Raw genomic sequence first — 25,541 nt, forward strand, 5'->3', positions numbered from 1 at the left:
CAGAAAAAAAGTGGCAAGAGGCACATGCAAATTAGACTTCATGGTCCTTGATGTATATGATAAATTAAAATAGGCAACAAAAAGAGCGGGGAAAGAGGAGCTCTGGGATTTTCTTTTACGTAAATGTTTTAATAACTTCTTTGAGAGACAGGCATGACCATTTTTGCCACTTTCTGTGAAGAGTTCTTCTCCGAGTGAAAGAACTGTAAGCCCAGCTGTCAGCACAGAACGATGACCTGGGACGGGTATTCACAATATGCCTACAGGTTGTTGAAAGGAGAGAAGAGGTCCTTAATCTGCACTACAGCAGCTTTTATTCTACTTCCAGATTACTTCATCCTCTTGGCTTTTGTAAACATCTTTGAAGTTTCAAATAATTAAGAGCTGAAGGTCTTCAAGTGATCGCTTCCTCAGACACCCAGGTCACAAAAGACTTTCAAAGCCTTGTTCCCCGCACAGAACTGAGCGGCCTCAGCAGCACCTCAACACACCAAGCCACCTCCAAGCAGCTCAATGCCATGCATGAGGGCCCCAAACACATAGAAGAGCCACCCATACCTCCATTTCTGGCAGATGTCCACAGCACAACAGGGAGCAGATCCTTCCTTTAGGTTATGTGGCTGGTCCTAGAGAGTCCCACACCTCTTCCTCCTCTTCAACAGGCGGAGTCATCGGCACAGCTGGTCTGTTAGAAGCCCACTCCAGCGATAAGCAGCAGAGCCTTCACAACGCATATCTTGTGCTTTGACAACAACAAGCCACACTAACGCAGCAATTTAAATAACCCATGTCAGAAAAACAGGACTATTTTTCCACGTCACATGCTTGCAGGTCCAAAATTTTCATCAGGTTTCCAAAGGTGCTTAGTTCTTCCTGAAATTCAGCAGCTAGCAATGCTATGCTCTTGTTTTGGAAGCAGAAAGATGTTGTATCAATTTGTTTCGGACAGGGAATCAAAATTAAAAGCAAAACACACACACCTCTTCCCTTCACACACACACCCCTTACTTCTCTCGCTGAAAAAATAACATACTTTTTGTCCTAAGAAATTCCTTTGACATAAGTACCAGTTTCACAAATGTCCTTTATTTTTGACATATATTCTCCCACTCTCCTGGTATTTGAACCCAAAAATAAATAAATATCCAAATCTATCCAAATCTTCACAGTATTTCTTAGATTACGGAGCTACGGAAAAAAAAAAAGTAAATAATCATAATATACCCTCACACCTTCATAGCATTAAAAAACAGCTGAAAGACTTGAGGCGCTGTGCTACGTAATGCAAAGCAAAAGATGGAAAGTGATTACAGAATTTCACAGAATCACAGAATTTTCTAGGTTGGAAGAGACCTCAAGGTCATCGAGTCCAACCTCCAACCTAACGCTAACAGCCCTCCACTAAACCATATCCCTAAGCTCTACATCTAAACGTCTTTTGAAGACTTCCAGGGATGGTGACTCCACCACTTCCCTGGGCAGCCTGTTCCAGTGCCTCACAACCCTTTGAGTGAAGAAGTTCTTCCTAACATCTAACCTAAAACTCCCCTGGCTCAACTTAAGCCCATTCCCCCTCGTCCTGTCACCAGGCACGTGGGAGAACAGACCAACCCCCACCTCGCTACAGCCTCCCTTGAGGTACCTAAAAAGAGCGATAAGGTCACCCCTGAGCCTCCTCTTCTCCAGGCTGAACAAGCCCAGCTCCCTCAGCCGCTCCTCGTAGGACTTGTTCTCCAGAACTGCAGCTTGTAGCATCGTAACTTCTGTTTGGGTGCTTTCTGGTGAGTCAAAACGTGACTAAGCTAAGCATAACACTTGAAATCATACAATTATTTGTGTACTTAATTTTGAGACCTCTTGTACTTAGCTTTAATTTTTCTTCTAATAATATTTAGTGTAAAGGGCAAACATCAAAAGAGAACGTGCTAATACAGCACCGAGGAACATCCAACATACCAAAGTAAAGGGCACTGTAGTACCTTGAGGACTAGCCCAGTAAAAACTTCTGAAGGGCAGAACTAAAACAAACAATATTTGCTTATGAGACCAAGAGCAGAGCAAAGTATAGCAATAAGCCTTACACAACAACACTAACACCGGGCTTTTGTAGTCACCAACACTTCTTTTTCTTATATGTATTAGAGCAGGCTGTTCAGCATTAAGCACTCAAAGAAACTCAAAAGAACTTTCATGCCATGCCAGAGGCAATTGCATTAATTCATAATTTAAAGTCATTTTCTGTGTATATACAATATACTAGTACAGAACTTCAGTACTTTAATGTTTCATTTTAATGAAGAAATTACAGATGCAACACACAAAGCAGACATCAGGCCACAATGATGTCAGTGGTAGAGTTGTAACCTTGCAATATGACAGAATTAGTTCTCCAGCATTAGAAATTCTCAGGGACTTCCCTGCTTATTTAGCATGCTTAAAAATAATTGTAATACTGATATTACAAAGAACTCCCAGTATTTCTAAAAGTGAAACTTAACTGGTGTGTTTATATGAGTCACCCACTACAAAGATAGAAATTACTACCAAAATTAAATAATTTCTAAGATCAACAAAAGGAATTAAGTTCCAGTAACAGCTCATCTTCAACTTAAAAATAAATACATACATTAAAAAAAGCAAAACCCCAACAGGCAAGCTAACTTAAGTGGACAGAAACCACACAACACCCTACTTCCATTACGGACACCAATGCTTACAAAAAACAATTCCTGTGATCTCACATTAAAATAGTTTTGAAAGAACAATATATTACAGGAGGAAACTACTACTCTTTCACTTTCTGAAGTTTTATAAAAAAAAAAAATAATAATAATAATACAAGGCTTTAGTCTTAGTCAAAAAAACTCTGGAAAAAAAAAAATGTATCCTGTTTTGCTGCTTAATTGGAAGAGCTGCTTAAAGTGACCTTCTAAGTGATGAGGCATAATTAGAATGCCCCACTTTCGCAGCATGTAAATGAATTAAAGCAAGAGAAGGTACTGGACAGCTTCCTCAGTGCTTAAAGCACCCGAAGGTGTTTTTGAGCACCGGTTGTGAAGGGACACGTAGTCCATCTTGGACGAATCTTCCTAAGAGGACAATTCAAGCACACACAATTAGCTGGAAACTGCGCATCTCAAGAGCAGCTTGACGTGCCTCTTCATTACCTCGCCTGATGAGGCAAGGCTGTGAGAGAGACACGGTGAACGAGGGGAATAAGACAGCCAGAATGTCACGGACCGGGAAGGGAGGAGAGGAAAAGTAAAATTTACCCAGTACGAGATGCCTCAAACCACATGAAAGGGCAACAAGTTTGAAATGTGGGTATGCTCTAAGGCCAAGCATCTCCAAAGCAGCAGATCTAACTATGCCGGAAGGTCTCTCCTTAGGAGGAAAAAAGACTGAGGATGTCACGAGACAGACTATGCTGGTGTAGAAACCACTGCTCTGCCAGTGGTATGCCTTGCTCATCGTCAATTACCAATTCAAAAATACCATCCAACTTGTATTTTCAATATAAAAACGCAGACAGTAAACTGCAAGAAGCATCTGCCACACTATATGAAAATACAGCGATCAGGAGTGCACTCGTACCACTGTTTCTCCTTTCCTTAAAGTGTTTCTACCATACAGAAACAGACACAAACTAGTTTCATTAATATAGAATAGCACACCTGCCTCAAAGGCCATGGAAGTACTAGATGAAGAACACAGTAAAAGAGGTCAGGGTTTTTTTGTATACATGTTTTACTATTTGCATACAAAAAGGCAGCTCAAACATTCTTATCCCACATAAAACTACCCGTTGGACAACAGCAGTGAGATCAATGAACTTCTGTAACAGCTCTGCATGCTTCTCCAGACGTTTATGTACATTATTCTCATAAGAGGAAAAAAATAGGTTAAACATCTCCACCAGTCATTTTCTCGTGATAGATCTTTATTAAATACATACAGGTAGCTGACACTACTTACATACAGAAGAATTAAGAAGGAAGCATCCATAACTTGCTTTTAATTTGATCAAAAGTAGGTTTTGATACCTTAAGAAGAGTTAAAGGTGCAACATCTAACACACTAAGGCAACGTCTGCACTATTTACTCGGAAGTTAGAAGTTACTGAAGTGGTTATTCCAGAGAGGCCTATCCAAAACGTGGCATTTAAGAGATCTTTGTGAAGCACCATTGATGGCTGGAAAAGAATTTAGGCTTATCTGTCTTTGGTTGGTGCTATCCTTTGCAAGTATAAACAAGGAAATAATCTTCCAGCTCGCTTTGAGCTGACAGAGAAGAAGTATGAAAGCATTTTGATACTGCGCCTTACTGCTTTTGTCCGATTGCCAGCAACTACAAAATCCCAACAGCTGCAGGAGAAGGAGTGTGGCTACTCTAGAAAGAAGCCACCTGTGTCTGCAGGCGGAGGCTACGCTATCAAGCCCTTGCTCTGGTTCCCAGGAACACTCTCCAGTCAAGGGACAGGCTGCTGCGCCTGCCTGGGAGGTACGGACTAAGACATCCTTCCATGTCCTCTCACACCAAGATGAGATTTCCAGGTGGGATTTTCCAGCTGTTACTCAATATGCAGCAGCACAGAACTGGCCACCTTGTCCACGGACGATTATTAAACTGCTGAGAACAGGTCCCACCCACCTGCAATACCATCCTAGAGCTGTGCCTGCTGTAGCCTGGCTGTCCACCGCAGAGTCCTTTGTATGATCCTCCAAAACTGTCATTCATGGCTCAAAACGTCCAAGCCACTGTACTTGAATGGCAGCAGCCAACACAAATGACAGTTCCTTAAGGAGGAAGCATGGTTATACCAGCTGAAAAGCTGCAGGAGGAGGGGAGAGGCACAGCCCTACTCCAGAACCCTCCAATGCCTAAAGACAAGCACGGATGAGCACGTGGCGAGACACATCACATCCAGCCCCAGGCAGAGACTGCGAGCACAGCTGTAGCAAACCCTCCCTCCTCCCCAGCAAAGACAATTTGATCACAGCTTGAAATGGTATTAGGTGTAACACCCGCAAAACCCATTCACCAGTGCATTCACACCAAACGCTGTTGCTGGTAGAGACCTTCAGTTTAAGCATGTAGGTTTTTCTGTCTGTCAGTCTGACTTTGCTACGCTATGGAAACATTAAAGCACAAACTAGGCAAACGGATCAAAGTTCGGCAAGAACAACACAGAGATTAGAGGATAAAATTCTACGGTGTCACTTATTACTATTTTATCTTCCTCTTCCAACTTCCCTTTCTGCAATGACATCAAAGCTACTTCAGCATGACTCAGTTAAGTGACCTTACAGGGAATGAAATTTTAAAGATTAAAATAACAACTGAATTTAAGTTATATTTACATATAACACGTGGGGGCTTTTAAGCACAGATTTTCTTCCCCACCAGAATTATTTTTCTTCCAACTGAATCTTCTTTCTCTACATTCATTTCAAATTCATTGAAATGGTAATGGTCTAGAAATTATTTCTAGTCAAATTGTCATTAAAAGACCATAACCACATTTTTCATGCCAACAAGTTAACTTCTTTGTTTTTTGTTTTTAATATTATGAGAAAGGTAGGTATACTTATACCTATTTCATAAACCTGTGGAAAAATAAAAAATGTGATTAGAAAAAACAACAACAAAAAAAATCAAGAACACCTTTCATTGCATGTTAGAACATTAATGTCAAAGTAAATCACATGCTTGGAAATATGTGTTTGCGACCCATATCTTTATTTCTTTGTAATTGAATCATCCTCTTAAGGCATACAAGCACCCTCCTGTACAGTTTCGTTGGCCATTCAGTTGTTTGTTAAAAAAAATCCTGACTCTCCCCAAACAGAGTACCCTATAACCCACAAAAAGGGCTACAAAAGAAGGCATCTGCAGAAGTACACATTAATCTGCAGGCACCAGTTTATGAAATCCTCTAGTATGACTTGCTTTCCTTGCATCTGTATTTGCACAGCTTTTGAGGAATAAGGCAAAATAGCATTTGCACGTAGTAACACTACAGACAGTTTAAAACACATTCAACGAGCACATCTCCCACCCAACCCACATTAAAGGTTTTAAAAAAATCCCTGCATTTCCTTAGCGCGACAAAAAAAGATGGAGATGGCAGAGTATTCGGATCATCATCTATGTTGTATTACTCTTCTACTTTGTATTCTGAAAAAAAAAAGTGAACTGCCAACAAAATGTTTTATGTCATTGATTTTTAAATTAAAAAAATACTTTCATAACTGATCATCAGAAGAAACTCATAACAAAAAATGAGCTTTAATAATATTCACTACACACTGAATCATAAGGGTTTATTGGTAATAAAACACTTGATTACAGACTCAATTATTGATGAAGATAAATGAAGTACGGTTGTATCATTTTTATAAGCTGTGCAAATGTAAACTAGAAAGCAAGGAACCATTCCTGATTTTTATGCCTAGAGATTTTTAAAAAGAATTCAATCTGCTACAGCCCTTGTTCCCTCCATTTTGCCTTTCCCTCACCTTTTCCATCCCCATCCACTTTGTCCCTTCACCTTGCTACTTCCACTGTCCTTCACAGGTTCCTTCCCTTACTTCCAAGCAAGACAAGCACCCTGGGTACCTCAACCTGTCTCTTCCCTGGTGCCACCACCCCAGATGACAGGAGCAGCTTCCACCTCCTTCTCTGCCTGCCCAGCGGGCTACTCATCTGCCAGCCCACCCTGCGGCAGCCCTACTTCAGCTACAGTACCCGCTAGAAGAGGTGATGAACCTCAGCCTCATCTTGTCCCTTTAGCTGTGCCCATATGGTGTCCTCCTTCTGCTCACGCAGGACTTTGAGAAAATCTGAGAAGTCTCCAACCAGTGCAGCAAGAGAACTATGAGGAAACAGCACAAATTAACTCCCAGTGCAGCACCATGGGACAGCAGATGCTCTTACCATACCAAAGAGCTCTGCTCATTCAAGCATCTTGAACTGCCCCGAGCAGCACTTAGCACCCCAGAAAACCACTGGTAGAAGAAACTCTCTCGATCCCGCATTCCCTTGCTGAGCAGAGAGTTTGTTAAACCAGCTGTGTGATCTGAATTCCCTGCCGGAATCTGTGTGGACAGTCAGGACAACTTGAGAAGACTGCCAAGATCTTGGAGAACAAGATAAATAGCCTGAATAAAAATAGATAATGAAACTTGAATGAGAATCAAGCCAGGTTGCTATTCTTAGTATTGCTTCCAGTTAAATAAAGATTTCTGGTTAAACAAAGATATCAAGCGCACCTAGAAAATGCTTTAATTTTCCCTGCTGTTGCAATCTTCAGCAGGCAGACTAGTTTCCCAGTGAGGGCCTGGGAAGCAACAGCAACAACAAACAACATTTTGCAAGCTTAGAATGACTGATCACCACCACAGAGACTAAAATAAAAGTTATCCATTGGTTTAAAAATAGAGTAACAGTCAGAAAACTTTAATTTAGTCAGTTACCAAAAAAAAAAAGATCAGATAGAGACAGAAAAGGCAATTAATGAGAGCCTGACAAGTGCCGATGAAAGGGTCTTTGAAAAACAGGAGGCTAAAAATGCACTGTGAATCAGGAACTGGTCTTTAAAAGCTAGCCTTGAACAAGAAATAACAAATATTTGTGTAAATAACTCTGAATTAACATAAAGTTGTTTTGTTTTTGTTTTTGTTTTTTCTTGATTAGAAGGAAAGGAAAAACAAGTGAAAACCTCAGATAAAGAACGTAGTTTCAGTACAGCTTAAAATACTCATGGAGAAATAAAGAAAAGTAAAAATTAAAAAAAAAAAAAAAAAAAAAAGAGGTGTAAGACCACCAATTGCAAGAATTAATTTTACCCTAAGCAAGATAGCTGAGAAATAAAAGGAATTAAATACCCTGCCAGTAAATTACACCTGCACTTGTGGCTAAAGGAGCAACTTGATCCAGTAACTTCTGATAGCTGCAGTCTCCAGTGTTTCAGAGCTTTAAAGAACTAAGTAATAGTTTGTGTCTAAGGACTTTTTAAAAAATAACTCGATGAAAGAAGTGATGCAGAGGTACATAGCTGAGAGAACATGCTGCAATAGACCCAAAAAGCAACTGAAGTAAACCCAGCAGAAGCCTGCAGAAATGACAGTCGATAAAGCAAACAACTATGCTATGACACATGAACAAAAATAAAGGAGCATTTGATAAGACGACACTTCAAGAACAGGAACATGAGCGCTTGTGTACGGACAGTGAATGCTGTCTTAAATGGGCTAGTAGGACTGGAAGATTGATAATTTTCTGACACAATACATTCATAGCCTGTCAGCACGAACAAGCAACTTCTGCACAAAATTTCAACTCTTTAGTGAAAAAAATTGTAGGAAAACAGTAATAATAAAAGAAGAAGAGTTATCCTTAGTTGCTGTCTTCTGTATCAGGAAATTCTGACCACTTGTGCATAAACTACTCATGCAGGGATTCATTAGTGCAAACCTTCTTAAAGTCTTGCTCTTCATGTTAAAAAAGAAAAAAAAAAAAAAAAAAGCCAGAAGCTTTTTGCTACAAGCAAGAGCTACAAGCAAAAATGAGTAAGCAAGTAGCTCATGAGAAAATATATGCCATCATCTTTGTCCTGGGACATCTGCAGTTTACAAATATATGGAAATAACATACAGCCATTTACAGAAAATTATTACAGCTCACAACCTTTCCTAACTAGGTCGCTGGCTGGGTAATTGATTAGCAAAATGGTAACCACAGTTTCATTTTTCTAGCCTCTGATAAGCAGCAGCTACATAATTAATTTGCAATATGCATACGATTGCACTGATATGAAAGCCTGTATATGAAACATGGATATTTCATCTAAAGTTTCATCTGTTTCACTGCCTGCTTTCAAAGAGTGAACTAAAATCACCACAAAAAAATAATATTTTGGTTTGACTACTGCAGTGCATTTGGTGTTGTTATCGGGTATATTACCCAAGACAAACGAGATACAAGATAAGACTTTACTCACGTGAGTGTTCTGAGAACAGCCCTACTTTTACAGGCTGCGCTTGGTAACTAAACTCCTAATCAGATTGCTCTGGCATCAAACATACTTGGATATTCTTGGATATTTATGCACTCATGAAAGGATTTAAAGCATTCTAAAGGAAATGAAAACACATGAGAGGGCTTTTTAAAAAGAGTGCGTATAAAGTCAGAAAAATATATTTTTTTTAAGATTTCTTTTTATTCAAAGAATTGTTCTAAGTTTTCTTCATCTATCTCTGGAATTCACATCCACAATATGGCTTGAAGTGGAGACCCTGCACTTCTGAACTCCTTTTCAACAACTGTGAGGAAGCAAGCTATGTGGTCTCCAACCTGTTACAGCCATTAGAAGAGTAAAGTAGCTGAACCATAAATTTACTAGTTTTAATGCTCAACTATTTAACTGCAATAGTTGAGAAAATAACACTTTACTTTTCTTAAATGAAAAATGAAGGGGGTGAGGGAGAGCTGTTAGTGTCCAAAGGAAGGCTACAAAGATTGTGAGGGGTCTGGAGGACAAGACGTATGAGGAGTGGTTGAAGTCCCTTGGTTTGTTCAGCCCCAAGCAGAGCAGGCTGAGGGGAGGTCTCATGGCGGCCTGCAGCTCCCTCACGAGGGGAGCAGAGGGGCAGGCGCTGAGCTCTGCTCTCTGGGGACAGCGACAGGACCCGAGGGAACGGCATGGAGCTGGGACAGAGGAGGGTCAGGCTGGGGGTTAGGGAAAGGGTCTGCACCCAGAGGGTGCTTGGGCACTGGGACAGGCTCCCCAGGGCTGTGGCCACAGCACCGAGCCTGAGGGAGTTCAAGAAGTGTTTTGGACTATGGTCTCAGACATAGGGTCTGATTTTTTGTGTGGTCCTTTGGGGACCCAGGAGTTGGACTCTATGATCCTTGTGAGTCCCTACTAACTTGGGGTATTCTGTAGTTCTATACTACCCCCTCCTCCCTTCCCCAAATTCTGCTAGACGTATTCTCCATCACTACCACCCGTCTCTAAATAAACAGTTTTTCATGGGGAACACAAAAAGCAAAGAACATCACTAGCTTAAATCAACAACCACTGCTAAAACAGTCACAAATATGTACAAACAGGTACAAGACCAAAATCATTTTGTAGGCTAGGCTCTACAGGAGATGTGAAAGTTGCTTCAGGAAGACTGTAATCTTATTTTAACTGTCGAAAGCAAAAGTAACCACAAGTAACTTCTCCCATGTAAAAGATTGGAAACAAAAGGAACTACCCCGTAACACTTTTCTGAGAGGCAACCTAGGAGTTCTCTCAGGAGAGTTCGGCCTTTCCCTCAGGAGGCACACAGAAAAACACTCCAGCTCTTCCCCCCCCCCCCCCCCCCCCCCCTTCCCATTTATTCCCTTAATAAAATGCCTCCCTTCTCTCCTTGTTTCAACTTCTGGTCTCATTTTTACCCTTCTGCTTATGGGTAAATAAAGCTACAACCCCTTTGACACCTTGCCTCTGGTAAGCATTAGCAACAATCACACTCCAACCATTCTGTTTTCTCCTTTAACACCTGCAAAAGGACCACAGCCTCTGACACATACTTTGGTAGTCAAATTCTGATTAATTAGCTGTATCAGAATAGTCTGCTAACATAAACACAGCTCCTATCAGCATGTGCACTACTGCCAGCATATCAAACAGTTCTCCCTCCCTCCTCTTCACCCCTGCTTTGCTTTTAGCAGTGAGGCCTGCTAGAGAAAGTGCATCCACACTAATGCTTGGGCTAGCTCATTATGTTCGTGATCAATGTCACCCTTTATCTGATGGTGTCCTCTCCAGATCTTCACAAAAAGCAAAGCTTGTGTTTAATGACCCACAGGGAGAAAACAAGAGCATCCTTCTTTCCTTTCCATAGCCTCCTGCCGGCCTAGAGCACAAGGCTCTCCACACGTGTGCGTACACAGACGAGTCAAAGCAAAGGGACTTAGAATCCTCACCACGTTCACTTCTGATAGACTCTGACTTCCCTTGCAATTTACAGCTAATCACCTGTCCCCATGCCTCAATTATTCCTAGCCTGGAAAATTCTGCAATTAAACAACTTTGAGGTGATGTCTGAGATGACACATAAGCCTGTGATTAAAAGATTCATGTTGTCACGATACTATAGGCATGGTTAGGGCAAGCCAAAAAGCAGTTCTGAACGGGGTTAAATGAATTTCTTCTCATTCTTGCTTTACCCTGAGCACAAAGTTCAAGTAGAAGGCACTGCGCCAGAGCTAGGCACGGTGCCTTCTAGTTTCAAATACTTGGGCAAATCAATCTTCCAGTGACATCCATGTCTACTGCAAAGAGAAAAGGGCACTTACTGGTGTTTAGTAAGTTCTCTTTTCTCCCAGTAAGCCTTCTTGCTTTCTATCACAAGGCTATGCACTGTGAGCCAAGATCTTACAGTTTTCCACTGAAATAATTTAAAAATATCTCGACGTAAGCATCTTGAAGCTAGTCACGACAATCCTTCCTTTACTTAGGTTTTGCAGTCTTCCAGCCTGCTAAAAATGTATTTTCAGAAGGATTTGGAACAACTTAGATGGTCATTATTCACAATAATCTAACAAAATATTCTTCACTGAAGGTTAATATTGAAAAATACGTGTTCAAATTAGAACTATTTGGAGAGTTTATTTTAAATAGAAGTTACAATATCTCTTTGAAAAGTGGGGCACAAACAACACACAAATGGGACCATAACTGAATTAATCTATGCTGCAAAATAAACAAGTTATCATCACAGGACTTGATAGCCATGCATTTAGATATATTCTAATCTCAAAACTAATAAGAAGGCATAACTATAAAATGGATCTCTTACATTAGGTCTCATAAAAGACTCAAAACTGCAAATCTGTCCTAAAGGATTTCCTCACATTTTAATTAACAGTCATAAAAAAAATTGTGATGAGATAATCTCAGTTTATATAGAAGCATTTTCTCCATTTAAAATTATACTCGAGAAAGCTTAGTAAGCTGCATATTCCCTGCTGACAGGCATAAAAAAATCCTCCCTCGTATATTATATTTTACATATGGAAAAACCATGTGTGTGCAATTTGAACACAGAGTCTTAAAAAGTCAGCAGAAGAGGTGAATTACCACTTGCATCATACTTTGGAAGACTGAACCTTAGCAAAATGAGAGCCCCCTGCCTAAACTGTTTCCTCTGAGTTGCATTAGCCAGAAATCTTCGGCAAAGGAGAAGAAACACACTATAGCTCACAGATATCCAGGATCATAGCAGTCTCCAAGCCACCAGTTACTGCTTATTGTGTCTTTGTGGGTCCTCTCCACAAGGACCACACTGCCTCTAGTCTAAAAATTTATTCTTTAAGAATATACTTAATTACTTGAATAACTTCAAATCTGGATGTTCAAATATGTGCTGGATCACGGCCCGAGACTATTGGGTCAGCCTAATTTCAAGATTTTGCAACTTCACACAGTTTCAGTCATAGACATCCAACGTCAACTGAAAGACAAGCAAGCAGTCTGAAGCTTCCCAATTCAGTCATACGCCAAAGCTCAGACAAGAAAAATAGCCGGCCACTGCAATTTCATTAGCAAGGAGTCATACAGCTATACTTATTACAGTCTTCATATTAAACAACTAACATTTCTTTGGAATTTGAATTAATTTATTGTAAGATTAAAGGCTTATTTGCTCAGGATCTTCTCATCTCGGGAACATCTTAAATGATCACAGCATAAGGTGTGTCTTACTCTAGAGAGAATCTGAAAGCTCACTAAGGACAGAGCGAGACATTTAGGTCAAATAACGATTATGCTTAGCATATGACATACTTTCCAGACGCTTTACTTCATACACAAAGCAACTTGCAAAGTCTTGAAGAAAGTATTAAGGCTTTCCCCCACACTCAAAAAAAGACCCTCAACACGAGCAGCGTTTAGGTTATCGTAGGTGATGCAGGAGCAGAAGAGGGAGGGCTCCTCAGGAAGGACATGTTGCAGCCTACAAGCACAGACCACATAGGCACCGTGTGGAAACACTTCAGCCTCTTCTTCAGCCGCTTCTCCACTTGGGCCTGGAGAAGTCATGGTGGGGAGATGGGCATCTTGGTGAGGTTGGAAACAGCACTGTGCTGTGTGACTAACAGGAGAGGGGACATGTTGCTGAGGGTGGTGGCGTGGCAGCACGCAGTCCTGCTGAAGGATGATGGCCTGCCAATTACAGCAGGTAGAAGGAAGGGGAGGAGGCAGAGTACATGCCAAACCAAAGACAGCATGAAGTGATATGGAGAAGGAAAAGCAAGAACTATTCATCTTGAAAGCTGTTTTTCCCCTGCTTTCTGTGGTCTCTGCTACTGTCTTCTGCTCCTCTACCTTAAAACACCCATTCAGTAGATCCACCTTAAGCCCAAGAACTTTCCAGAAAGCTTCCACAGAAAGCTTGCTTCTCTCCCTCCACCACTCACTTCCCTTGCAAGCAAAACCTCAAGCAGTGCTGCTGTGCGGAAGACTTACCTTCACATTTCTGCCTCGAGGGGCCTGTGGCCCACACACTGCCATCAGGGCAGCCTGCACTCGCTCTGCGCTGCCGAAGCTGGGGCTCTCGGCTTCCCCCAGCCACTGCCCGCCATCTTCTTGGCGGGAGTGGATTTGACAAAGGGGAGCCAGAAGCGTGGTTTCCCTCGGGTTAAGCTGGCTGCTCTCCAGAAATTCAGATGTGCAAGTCTCTGACAAAAATGCACGAGGTGCAGCTCCTTCTGGTCACCAAAACAGCAGAAATTTTGATCTCGCTACTGCCTGTCCTGGCAGCATCCTTTCACAGGCCTTGTCAAATGAAGTTTCATCCATCTTGGTCGCCACTGAAAGGCCCCATTCCGTGGTTTCTTCCTGCAGGCCTGATGGGTACACCAAATTTATCACACGGAACTAAGCAATTTGTCTTCCACCTGTGTACATCGCTCCCTGTAGAGATGGTGACTCACGTCTTTGGTCTGGCCTGCAGTTACTGTCAGCAAGCTTCTCTTTCAGCTATCTGTGATCCAGCCAGGAGCATTTGCTTACAGAGTAGTGGGAAAAAAACTGAACTTTTAAATTCAAAACAAAACAAAAAGAATACAGCTTCCTTTTCACATTAATACATCTCAAAGATTCAAAGAACCGTTCTTGCAGTACTTCAGCTTTCCTTAATTGTTATAACTTCTAAAGCCTCAGCTCCCCAAAACTAAAATCAGAGAGATGTACTAGGCAACGAGTGAAGTTTAGCAAATAAAATATGCTAGCAAAAAGACATTTTCTATTTCTCAGCCTGAAATGCTCCCAAATACCTTTTGATGTTCAAGTGCAGCTTATAAATCAAAAAAGCCTCTCTTAGGTAATTTTGTTTTCTTTAAACCACTGTTCTCAACACTTCTTAAGCATCATGCTGAAAAGATTGAAATCGTAGGGTAAGAATTTCAGTATTCCATTTTTTGTAATCTTTTTTCTTTTTCCACAAACTTGGAAAGAAGTTCAGATTCCCCTCCATATAAAACAGTAGAAAAGCAAACAGCTTCTTCCAGTGTGAATCAGCATGCTGGCTCACTTCACACACTTCTAAAGCAGCCACACACACGCCATCAGGAGAAGGGACTGCAGCTGGCAATACCAGTGCTCAGCCCAGCCCTTTCCTGCTGCAGAGCAAAGAGATCCCTTTCTGGAGGACATGCTGCTCCTGCTCCCAGTCCTGATGGGCACACGTGATTTTCAGGTGCTCAATTTTCAGATGCTCATCACACCACAGATCCCTCCTGCCCAGCCTCCAGTGAAAAGTTGGGCTTATTCTAACACAGGAGAGCTCTTTAACATGCTATGTCTGCAAATGCAATTTGTGCAAGGCTAAGCACCATGGACTCACACAATGGCAACAGCAATTATCAAGGATGTATGCCTGCTGCAGAAGCAGCACATAAAAAAAAAAAAAAATCTTCTGGCCCTCCATTTATGACTTTACTGAGGAGCCAAAGGCCACGAAGTGCTCACAGTGTTTGAAATTGCCACAAGAAACAAAAAAACTCAATCATTTTCTCCACCAGTTGAGTACCAGAATTTGTTAGACCACTCATATACTCCCAAATGAAATGAATGCTGTGGTACTTACCACCCTAGCTTAGCAGTGTGGGACTGCTGACACGTGGAAGGGAAAACAAAAATGAAACAGAAACAACCAACATGCACAGTGACCTCTCCCAAGCCACTACCAGTCCCAGTTCAAAACAGTGATGTCTGTAAGCAGAAGGATGCTGTTTGAAAAGCCTGGCATATGCACAGAAAACCTATGAAACTTTAACTTACTTGAGGGATCACTGATCACTTTCCTCCTTCCTTAAATGACATTTTAGAAAATAAAGTTTAAAAATAATAATAACAATAAAAATCAACCAGTTCTCCATCTTCCCTAAGCAAACAGAATTAAAGTTTGTGGGTTTTTTTGTTTGTTTGTTTTTCTTTTCTTTTTAAAGTTATCATTGAGGAAGATACTGGGAAATACAAGCCAAGTGTTTCATTAACAGATAGAAAATTTAGGTCTTAGCATCACATTTTGAATAAATATAATCATAGATAAAACATTTATTTTTCCTAGTAACTTCTCTTCTCTGCCTTCCTAAAGGTGGTGATGGTCCATCTCTAAAGAAAAAAATTGAAAAAAAATCCAGACTTTACAAAAAATTTCAGCAAAAAAAAAAATAAATATTGCAATACTCCCGTTAAAGCTTCTATTAAAATCTTCACTTCTGGATTTATATACAGTTTACTATGCTCTGTCACAGAATATCCAGATTATAAACCATTAACCTCCTTCTGTGGTTATGAAAAAAAAAAAAAAGCCATGTTTTACAGTAGATTGAAAAAAAGTAACAAATATTTATTCTACCACAGGAAGAAATCCTCCTCACAAGGAGCCATGGTCTCCAGCATGCCTGCGTTCTGCTCTTTCACACTCGCATGAAAAGACTCCTAGAACTGTCATTGCTGTTTACCGATGACAACATCTTGAAGGAAGACTAGCAACCATCAAAAAGAAAAAAAAAACACAACAAAAAACCACGATTTGTGAGCCTGCTGTGAATATGAATCCACACCTAAAGCAAGGCACCCTGCCATACTAAGAAGACTAGGTTTTCATATATGCTTATGCAAACCACTTTCCAAATGTGCTATTTCCAAACCCATTATCCGGGCCTCAGGAGTAACTAGATACAAATCCACAACAGTAATTCGTTTCAAGGAAGTTGAAACACTATGTCTGCCCAGAAAAATTAATAAGTTATTGAGGTAAAATACCAACTTCAATCTCATGAAATTGGACTGTGAATTCCAGCTAAAAAAAAAAAAAAAAAAAAAAGATTCCCCTGCCTCTGCTACCACGTGTGCGGATGTCATCCCTCACAGCACCCGACTTCTTTCTGGATGAAGCTTCTGCCAGCTCACACTCACCCATTCAGTATTCATTAAAGAAATACACTGCTTTATTCATTTCTCTATGCCCTCTGCATCTGATGTAATGGAAACAGAGCCAGAGATCATGAGCATACCGAGTACGCCGAAGCCCATCTTTCTTTATCACTGCTGTACTCACAGATGGAAATAATGATAAAAAAGTGACCCACGGAGCTCTTTGCACACCATCCAGAGCCGGAGAACAAAGTGACACCCCTAAAGCAAGCAGATAGCTCTCTGCAGCAGTTCACAGGCTAAGCGTGCCCCTAGCAAAAGCAGGGAATTTGTCAAGCTTGGGAGGAATAAAGATCCTTCGCATGCCGCCATGGACACTGGAGCTGACCACCGCTACAATGTTTTTCTGCCCTCTGGCTCTTCATCTGCATGCTGTCCAAGAGGACCTCCACAGCACCAGCTGTGGGAAGGTGGCAGCCAGCACACCCTGACACCCAGCTCCATCCCCACTCCCTCCCCTATAACAAGACATCATTCCCAGCTTCTGTCTGGTTGGCTCTCATACAGCCACGATATATCTCTTACAGCCCCCACATAAACACTTTGATATGTGCACTGATGGACTCTGTGAATCTCTGCTGAAAGAGGGCTCACTTGCATCTTCTAGTGCACGCATGGTTTGGTTATCACCCTTACAACACAAGTTATTTTCTTACCATCTCAAAAGTTTTAGACTCCTTCCCTGAAGAAAATGGACAGAAGTCTCTGATTTAACACCGCAGGGTTCTTAAGAAAGCGATAAGGACTGACAAGTAATGACCTGCAGACACAAGTGAGTTGAGATGAAATACCAGACCCTGACCCTTACCAAACTTGCAGATGAGCTTTTGGGAGACACACTCGGACATCAGACATGCACGTAGACACTTAGGAATTTGCTGCTGTGGGGCACCACACATTAACCAGGGTTAAACCTGGGGAGTAAAGGTTATACTTAAGGACTTAAACTTCAAAGCTAAGGCAGAACATGTTGCATCACTCAGCTGTGTGAGATGACTAAGGTGAAACTGAACCATGGAACGGGTGCCCCTTCAAAAGGCAAAGCCCTTAGAGTTACAGAAGCCATGGCAAGAGCTAAACTACGATGGCAAAATATTTTCAGAAAGTCTAAAACATTTGATGAAGAATAAACCAACACCTTTGCTAACAACAGAAAGATGCAAAATGTAACTGTATGCAACGTGAAGTCACTGTCATTATTTGCTTATATTAATGCTGGCTATTTAAATCTGCAGATCTGTCTGCACAGCCAGCTCTGTATAGTAAGAGCTCTTACACACACAAGAACCCCACAGTAAGAAATGTAATTTACTAATATAAAGTAGAAACTGGGGGGATGTTCACAATACTGACCTCCATATTACTTCTGTGCAGACAAGGTTCAAGATTAGCAGTAGAAGTTGCTTGAGAAGTGAGGAGTAACATTTAAAAAAGAAACTTGACAAAAATTTCAGTCACGAATTAAAGCTGGAAAAATTATCCCATTGTCTATTTTTCAAGCCATCAAGTGCAAGTGCCAAATACTTTCTTGATTTACGTCACTAGCTGTCAGTGTCAGAAACTTAAAACTTTCCCAGTTTGCAAAGGCAAACCTCATAATGCTGCATCGATATTAATGATTTAATTTTAATATGTAATACTTATCCTATTATCTTGTCTATATGCAAGCACTTTTTATAGTACTTGATGTAAACTACCAAGAACGAAGGAATAAATTCAGAACTCTTTTCTCTTCTGAAATTACATGCCTATACCAAAGTTCCCCAAATACTGCCTAAACACTCAGGTCCTCCTCCTTAATTTTTTGTTCTGTATATGGCTTTGTATGTAACAGACATTACATTAATCTGCACTCTCCAAAACCACTAGAACAAGTCAACAAACACAATTTTATCTGAATGGGGAAACAGAATTCACTCAGCTAAATGCATGCTGCTTTCTAGATTTCACGAAGCAAAATTGCATCCCAAAATGGATTAATACCCTAGGCTAATACCCTACATAACAGCAGCTGAACATTTCAGAAGCTCATGCCACAAAATATTAAAACTTTTCACTTGCATTCGACTGTACATTGCTTTAACCCCAATCTAAACTGAGTATTCTCTGTAAGATACTCAGTTACAGAGCCTTATGTGAAAGTTTACCATTCCACCCCACAGATAACATGCCTCAGCCCTTACTTGTCCTAATATATGAACCTTGGCAACTCTTCCTAGCAAGCTCACTCAAGTCAGAGTTCCTGAAAATTAAGTTGTTCTACTTATTACAAACAAAAAAGAAACAATACTGAAATGGGTATATGTCAGCTCTATAAAATACCATGTTTAACTCTAGCTGTACACAAGCTTCATCTATTTTATAATCTAATATCCAGAGTCATTTTCTCTAGTTAAATTGAAAAATTAGTGGAAAAAATAGGTACTTTCTGCAGCAGCAAGTCAAACAACAAAGGGCATTTGTGCAGCATAAGAATAACACTGAGTTCATTACAAGTTTACTTAAAGTCAACTTGAATTAAAAGGATTTTTATTTTTAATAGAAGGGACTGGCCCTTAATGAGGCCTCACAGCTAGTCTCAAAATAGTCTGATGAGAAATAATATCAGAAAAAAAAAAAAAAAAAGAACTGAACCCAAGAAAAATACAAAGTCCAAAGTTTGCAGAACAATTACTGACTTTCTGCATTTCACCATTTGTATGTTAGAGACACAGAATGGGTTAAAAGCATATGAGCTTTTTGCATCCCTAAGGTGGCTTTTTTAGTATAATCTAGAGTCTGTTTACAGAACAATGTATATCCAGTTTTCTTTTATGATCCTAGAAGAACTTATTTTTGTAAAATAAAGGTCCTACTTCATCAGTGTTGCTGGAAGTGTTCAAGTTTGTACCCTGTTTTGTCCAACACCATTCTTAGCTCTTTACGAGTACCCTCTTTTTATTCTAAATTCATTTTGCATTTCTCCATGGATCCCCCTTCAGATGTCAATAAAAAAAAATATTTTGTAATGCATCCCTTTAAAAAACCTGCAATGCCTTGCTGCACAAGGGAACGCTCCATAACTGAGTCACCTCTTTGGATTTGCCTATCTGTGTGACTCAGTTTTGTCCTTCCTTCTTCCTCATGCAACAGGAAGTCTGTGATGAAAGTAGAAGGCCTTCAAGAGACAAAAGCCTGATGCCACAGAACACTGTTAAGAAAGACAGGCCTTTTTTAAAACACTTTCAACCTGAAGCCTAAGGTCTGAGAAAAGCACAAAGATGCTTCAAGCTTGTAACAGTAAGGTAGTGGAGCTCCCTCTATTGAATTAGCTGCCAAAAATCTCTTCAATTTAAAAGAACTGAACTATGGGCAGTGTTTTATTTTAAAAGAAATAGAAAACTCCACCACCACAAGACTCCAGCTATGACAGCTAGGACTTGCCTATCAGATAGGCATGCTGTGGGACAGAGCTACCCAGGGGCACAGCCAACATTCAGAGCACCCAATGCGTGCCAAAATGCCACCAATACCCCAGGAATCCAAACCTGGAGATTCCTGCATTCCACAAGACCTCAGGAAATGCTTAATTCTTTACCAGTGTTTGAGCACTTTCCCTTAGGGCTCAGATTGCCATGACTAGTATCCACTGGGAAATTCTACAGGTTGGACTACTGCAGCAAACAATGCAACACATGAAAGCTGCTGAAGCATTTGCAGTTTTCTTTCCACAATAAGAGGTTAACTATACCTAGTATGACCTAATTGAAAACAGATGATACCAGACACACAGACTGTGGAAACACTCATTAAATCACTGACTGCACTTTTTGCTTGTTATCAGGGAAACAGCTTAGTACTTCCATTGGTATTGAAAGCACTTCAAATGCTTTCTAACCAAACATTACAGAACTGTTCTAACCCCTGATAACCTCCAAAAATCATACCCTAAAGCTGCATGCACTCTTCATCTCCTCTGTTTTATCAATTTCTCCCTTTTTTCCTCCCCAAAAAAGGCATATTTCTTATCAACATTAAAAAAATACCAGCTCAGTAGAAAGAGGAGTTGTTTTAATAAATAAATACTTATTTGCCTTTCTAGAGACCTGTATCTATGATAAGAAAGGCAATTTTATCTCAAGCTAGGCAGATATTCCTCAAACGAGCCACCACCTTAGAGCAGTGGATTAACATTCTCTGGGGTAGGATTGACTGTGATTCAAACCACCCTCAACAAAACACATTGGAAAAGAAGAAAACCAAGCAACAAAAAAAAATCAGGAAAAAAAAAAAAAGGATAGAAACTTGATCTGATTGCTGCCAGCAGCGGATTGTCAGCACACTAGCTGTGCTTCAATCTCTTATATAAGAGATGAGAATCATTTTCAAGCATATTAGAGACAGAAACGTACAGCCTCCTTTAATATTCCTACTGTTCTTAATAGGGAGACGATACCAAGATAAAGAATGTGTAGGTCAAAGCCTTGTCTTCAGGGAAGATAATTTCAAATCAAGGGGAGTGTTCAAATCAAATGAACTAATGTTCACTTTTCCCTGGAAAAAAAATCACGTTCTGCTCGAGTCAATTCTAATTATCACTCCACAGCATTTACAATTCTTGAAGATCCTCTCATTTGAGCATTGGTGCATGGAAGCATAACTATTTTTCTTGAAAGCAGAGGAGCTCAAGAGAAACCAGCGTGTTGCAACAGGTGCTCAATTCTCTTACAGGCACAGCCTTACAGTTTACATACATCTTCTATTAAAAAAAATGCATTACCAAAATAAAGAGCTATCGACCGGCCAACCCAGAGGAACCTTGAGGAGCACTGAACAGAGATCTGAACAGAGATCATGGGGTTTATGTACAGCCGTATCTCTCAAAAGCCGGTACATAAAGTCTAGCCACATATCAGTCTCCAGAAGTGAACAAACAAGACCATACTAAAAAAAAAAAAAAAAAAAAAAAAAAAAAAAAAAAAAAAACATTAATTAGTGAAAACACAGTTGCCACAGTCAGTGTGGTAATATTAAAAAATAAATAAATGGTGTGAAACAGCGGTGGAACAACAGCACTGCAAACCAGACCCAGAGCCAGCCTACCTCTGATTATCGTGATTATGGTCATACAGTGCAGGTCACAAAAAAAGGGAGATTGAATATTAATCATCAACTCTCAGGAAATTCAGTTATGAGTTGGAGCTACTACAAAGTCAACTCATTCGGTCTCTCAACTATAAATGGGTTCAAAGTGCATCCAGACAGGCCTGGCTCCCCCACAGCCAGCTCTCTGCATTGCCATCTGTTTTTGTTTCACTACAGGCCCAATAATCAGCCCCAAATCACTCCAACTGTGCAAAAAATAATAAAAAACACTCTCTATGAAGTCCCCATGGTAGTAATCTAATAAAATCCCATGGTGGTGGAACGTGGTATGGCTGGTAAGCACATTAAAACTATTGCCACTACAGTAATCCTTGTTTTTACATTAGGTCCTTTGGTACCACGTGTTAAAGGATATGACATTTGGGAAATCTGCAGCGAGCAATCAACAGCACAAGACTACAAACCACATTACAGAAGTAGGGTATCTGTAAGAAAAAGGAGAAGATGGGCTTATCCTGATTGCACAGATGTAATTTGCATTATGTAAAGTAATGGCATTTTCTTCATTTTCCCCTTCATGCGTCAGCTTGCACAGATATTAGAGATTCAGTTCCTCCAAACTTTCAGATGGAGATAAGCCAAGAAATAGTTTTCGTTCTAGAATTAAGACAACTGAAACTGTTTTCCCTGGGGTTACAGGTTAGCATCCTAGGTTACTTTCACTAAAGAGAATGGACGGTACTGTAACTAGGGGTATTACTTCTTGCACAGACTGGGAGGTGGAAATAAGCTATCTTGGCATTAAATATGACTTACCACAGAGGTATTTATCCCATGAACATAACAAAATGTATTTTATCCAGTTAAAAAAAAAAATAATAATAAAAAAAATCAATGGGCTGAGTCCTTTAAGGAGCTGAAGAATTTAGTTTCATTCGGTCTGAAACTTCAAAGATCTCCAAACCTGGATGATTCCTATTGTTGCTTTCTGCCTTATGAGAAGTGCTAGAAAACCAGCAGACAAGGGGACAGCACAAGAAGAAAAGAACATATGTTGCAAGACTTTTCTAGTATATTCTTACCAAAAGAAGAAACAAAAGGTTTTATAAACAAGTCAAACACTTCCCAAAACATATGATTTAACAACTCCTAGCTCACTTAAAAACAAGTCTGTTTGTGTACTGGACTACAGAAACAGCGTATCAAAATAAATATGTACCAAACACGGTATGGAGGTTTCCTGACCCCAGTGTCGGTAAAGTCATGTGAACTCCAGATCTTAGTACAGAAAAACCGGTTTCCTTAGATCAACATCATGCCAGATATACCAGGAGAAAGGGAGGGGAAAAAAAAAAAAGAGGCAGGAGTGAGAACACAGTAAGCATCCTGCAAATGAAGAGACTACATACTGCAGTCTTACTACCATTACACAATACAGTAGTATGCAACCAATCTTTAGTAACAGGACACGAAACGAGAGACTCATCCTTATAATTATCATCCACTAGAAAGCAGGAGGGAGGAGGAAGCATCACAGAGATTGTGGTTAGCTCTTGATTAAGAGTTGACTTTTTCCACATACAGTCATCTTCTCCAGAAGAGCCAGAGATTTTAATTGGTATTCTTATTTAGTCTGACCTACAGTTGGACTCCTGGCACCAAACCAGGACTTGGACCGCCTCTCTTTTTTTAAATGGAGATCTACCTAGGCAGTATATTCTGAGATGAAAACCTCAATGTTTCTCATAGGAAGTCCCAACCAGCCTAAGTATTGCTGGAGAAACCTACACTTGATGCACGCCAACTTTTAATATGCTTTTAATATCTTACCTATTGCTTTCCATATGCAAACCTGAAACGGAACTGCCAAAAAGCCAAACGTAGTGATAGAGTAACATATCCAGAATTTGTGGTGAATGACAGCAAATCAGAGTGAAACAGCTGAGATAGAAAGAGATACAGAGTAATACCAAAAATCTTTTGGAAGATAATGTGTTTAAGTATCTTTTGTCCTCCACACACCAGAACTAGAGGCTCAAACCAGTTTTCCCCACACTTGCAGTATGGCTGGGAAAGTTTCTAAGCTGGGGTGGGGCTGTTTTCTGCCCCTGTGTATCTGCCTGCATTGTGATCGGTTAGCCCGAGCTTCTCATTGAGAGGGCAAGGAAGAAACGAAGGGCAGAGAGAGATAGGTTTGCCTAGGGAAACGGTTTATCTCTAACCTATTTATGTAATAATAGCCGGTCAAGTTCCATTTTTTATAGACCTCCATCAATGCAGCCCTTGAGGTGAAGTATTTTTATGATTCAGGTTTCCTTCAGCAGGGAAATGTAGACAGCCACCCAGTCAGCAGGATCATTTCTTATTTACGTTAGAGGAAAGTGGGACAAAACTCTCTACAGGGGACACGTCTTGCTGCTCAGCTGAGGTGCTTATCTCTCAGGATGCTCCGCATGCCTTTAAAATGTCATGAAACGCACAATCCTTCCTGAAGAGTTTCTCTACATCACAGAAATCGGCATTCACCGTACTCTGCCACTGAGACTTACATATGTAAGTCTCACGGTGATTATACGCTGCAACGCCAAGGCAAAAACCCAGCACAACAGCTCGACGTATCGCTTACGCCTCTCCTACTGCTGCTGGGTCTGTTTGGAGCTTTTATTTAAAACTACTCTAATAGAAATTAAAGCTTTGGCAGCCTCGCTACGCTGGCGTAGCTGGTTTCCTACTTACCCAAAGCTCGCACTAAACAAACGCAATTACAGCGGTGGAGGAAAAGGGCTCCTAAAGGGCTGCTCTGCGGTGCGCTGAGGACACGCTGCCTGCACACGGCCAGCCGGAGAGCACGTAGTACCACGGCAGGGGCCGGGAGCGTGGAGAAAAAAAAAAAAAAAAAAGGAAAAGAAAAAAAAAAAAAAAAAAAACAACTCCAAGCCCTGTGCAAAGCCCGAGCCCTCGCAACAGCCGGCACATCCAGGCAGAGGCACCCCTAGAGCAATGCAGAGCGCTACCACGGGCTGCCGCTCTTTCTACAGGAATAAGCCAGCCGGCTCTCCACGGCGAATGCAGAACTCCTCACTTCGCGGCTTCTCCCTCTCCCTCAGACTTTCACACTCTCGGCATTTCCGAAATCAAAGAATAAAAATAAACGCAGCCGACGGGCGCCCCGGCCGCCAAACCGCTCCCCGAGCGACCCCCGCAGGGGGAGGTCGAGGTCCCCTCGGGCGAGCCTCCGGGAGGCTCCCACCCCTCGGAGGTTTTTGGGGCGGAGAAGGGGGTCGGGGAGCGGGGAGAGGAGCCGGGCTGCCCCCCGAGCTAGCGGCCGCCCGAGGTGGCGTCTCACCTGGCGGCAGGCAGAGGGCTCCGAGCAGCAGGAGGAGGCTGAGCAGCGGGCGGAGGCTGCGGGAGGCGCGGGGCTCCATCATCCCGCCTGCCCGCCGCGGGACCGGAGGGTGAGGAGGAGGAGGAGGAGGAGGAGGAAGAAGAGGAGGCGGCCTTCTTCCCTCCCGCCGCCCAGCACGGAGGCAGCTTGAGCCGCGGCGAGGCTGGGAGGGAAGGAGGGAGGCTCGGTGGAGTCCCGGGAGCCGAGGAGGGCTCGGAGCAGCGAGCGGCTCGGCGGCGGGGCAGGTGGCGGCAGCCGAGCGGCGCTCCAGGACTGAGAGCGGAGGCCGGGAGGAGGAGCCCGGCCTCGGCGCCTCCCCGAGCCGGCCCCCCCGGGGAGGAGAGGGGAGGGCTCGGCTGCCAGACCCCCCGAAGCCGGGCGGGGAGGTGCTGCCGAGATGTGGTACGCGGGGAAAGGAGGGAGCTCTCCTGCGCGCTGCTGGGGTTTGTCCGCCGTTTCTGCGGAAAGCGAGGAGCTGGGGGCTGGGCTGGGCTGGGCTGGGCTGGGCTGGGCTGCCTTCTGGCTCGGCTGCCACAGCTAAACGGCGGTGCGGCGGAGAGCTGGGAGAGGGGAAGG

General features: G+C 41.8%; 1 protein-coding gene across 1 annotated transcript in view; it reads right to left on the minus strand.

The window, feature by feature from the left end:
* Positions 1-25,008, minus strand: part of ALCAM (activated leukocyte cell adhesion molecule) — a gene marked incomplete at its 5' end in the record, with an annotated part of 115,062 nt that extends 90,054 nt beyond the window's left edge. Inside the window, 1 exon segment of the mRNA XM_084294687.1 lies at positions 24,927-25,008. Within this exon segment, the coding sequence (XP_084150813.1) occupies positions 24,927-25,008 (82 nt within the window).
* Between the last annotated feature and the right edge of the window lie 533 nt (positions 25,009-25,541).

This window comes from Netta rufina (assembly GCF_964035555.1).
Source record: "Netta rufina genome assembly, chromosome: 1".
Taxonomy (NCBI): domain Eukaryota; kingdom Metazoa; phylum Chordata; class Aves; order Anseriformes; family Anatidae; genus Netta; species Netta rufina.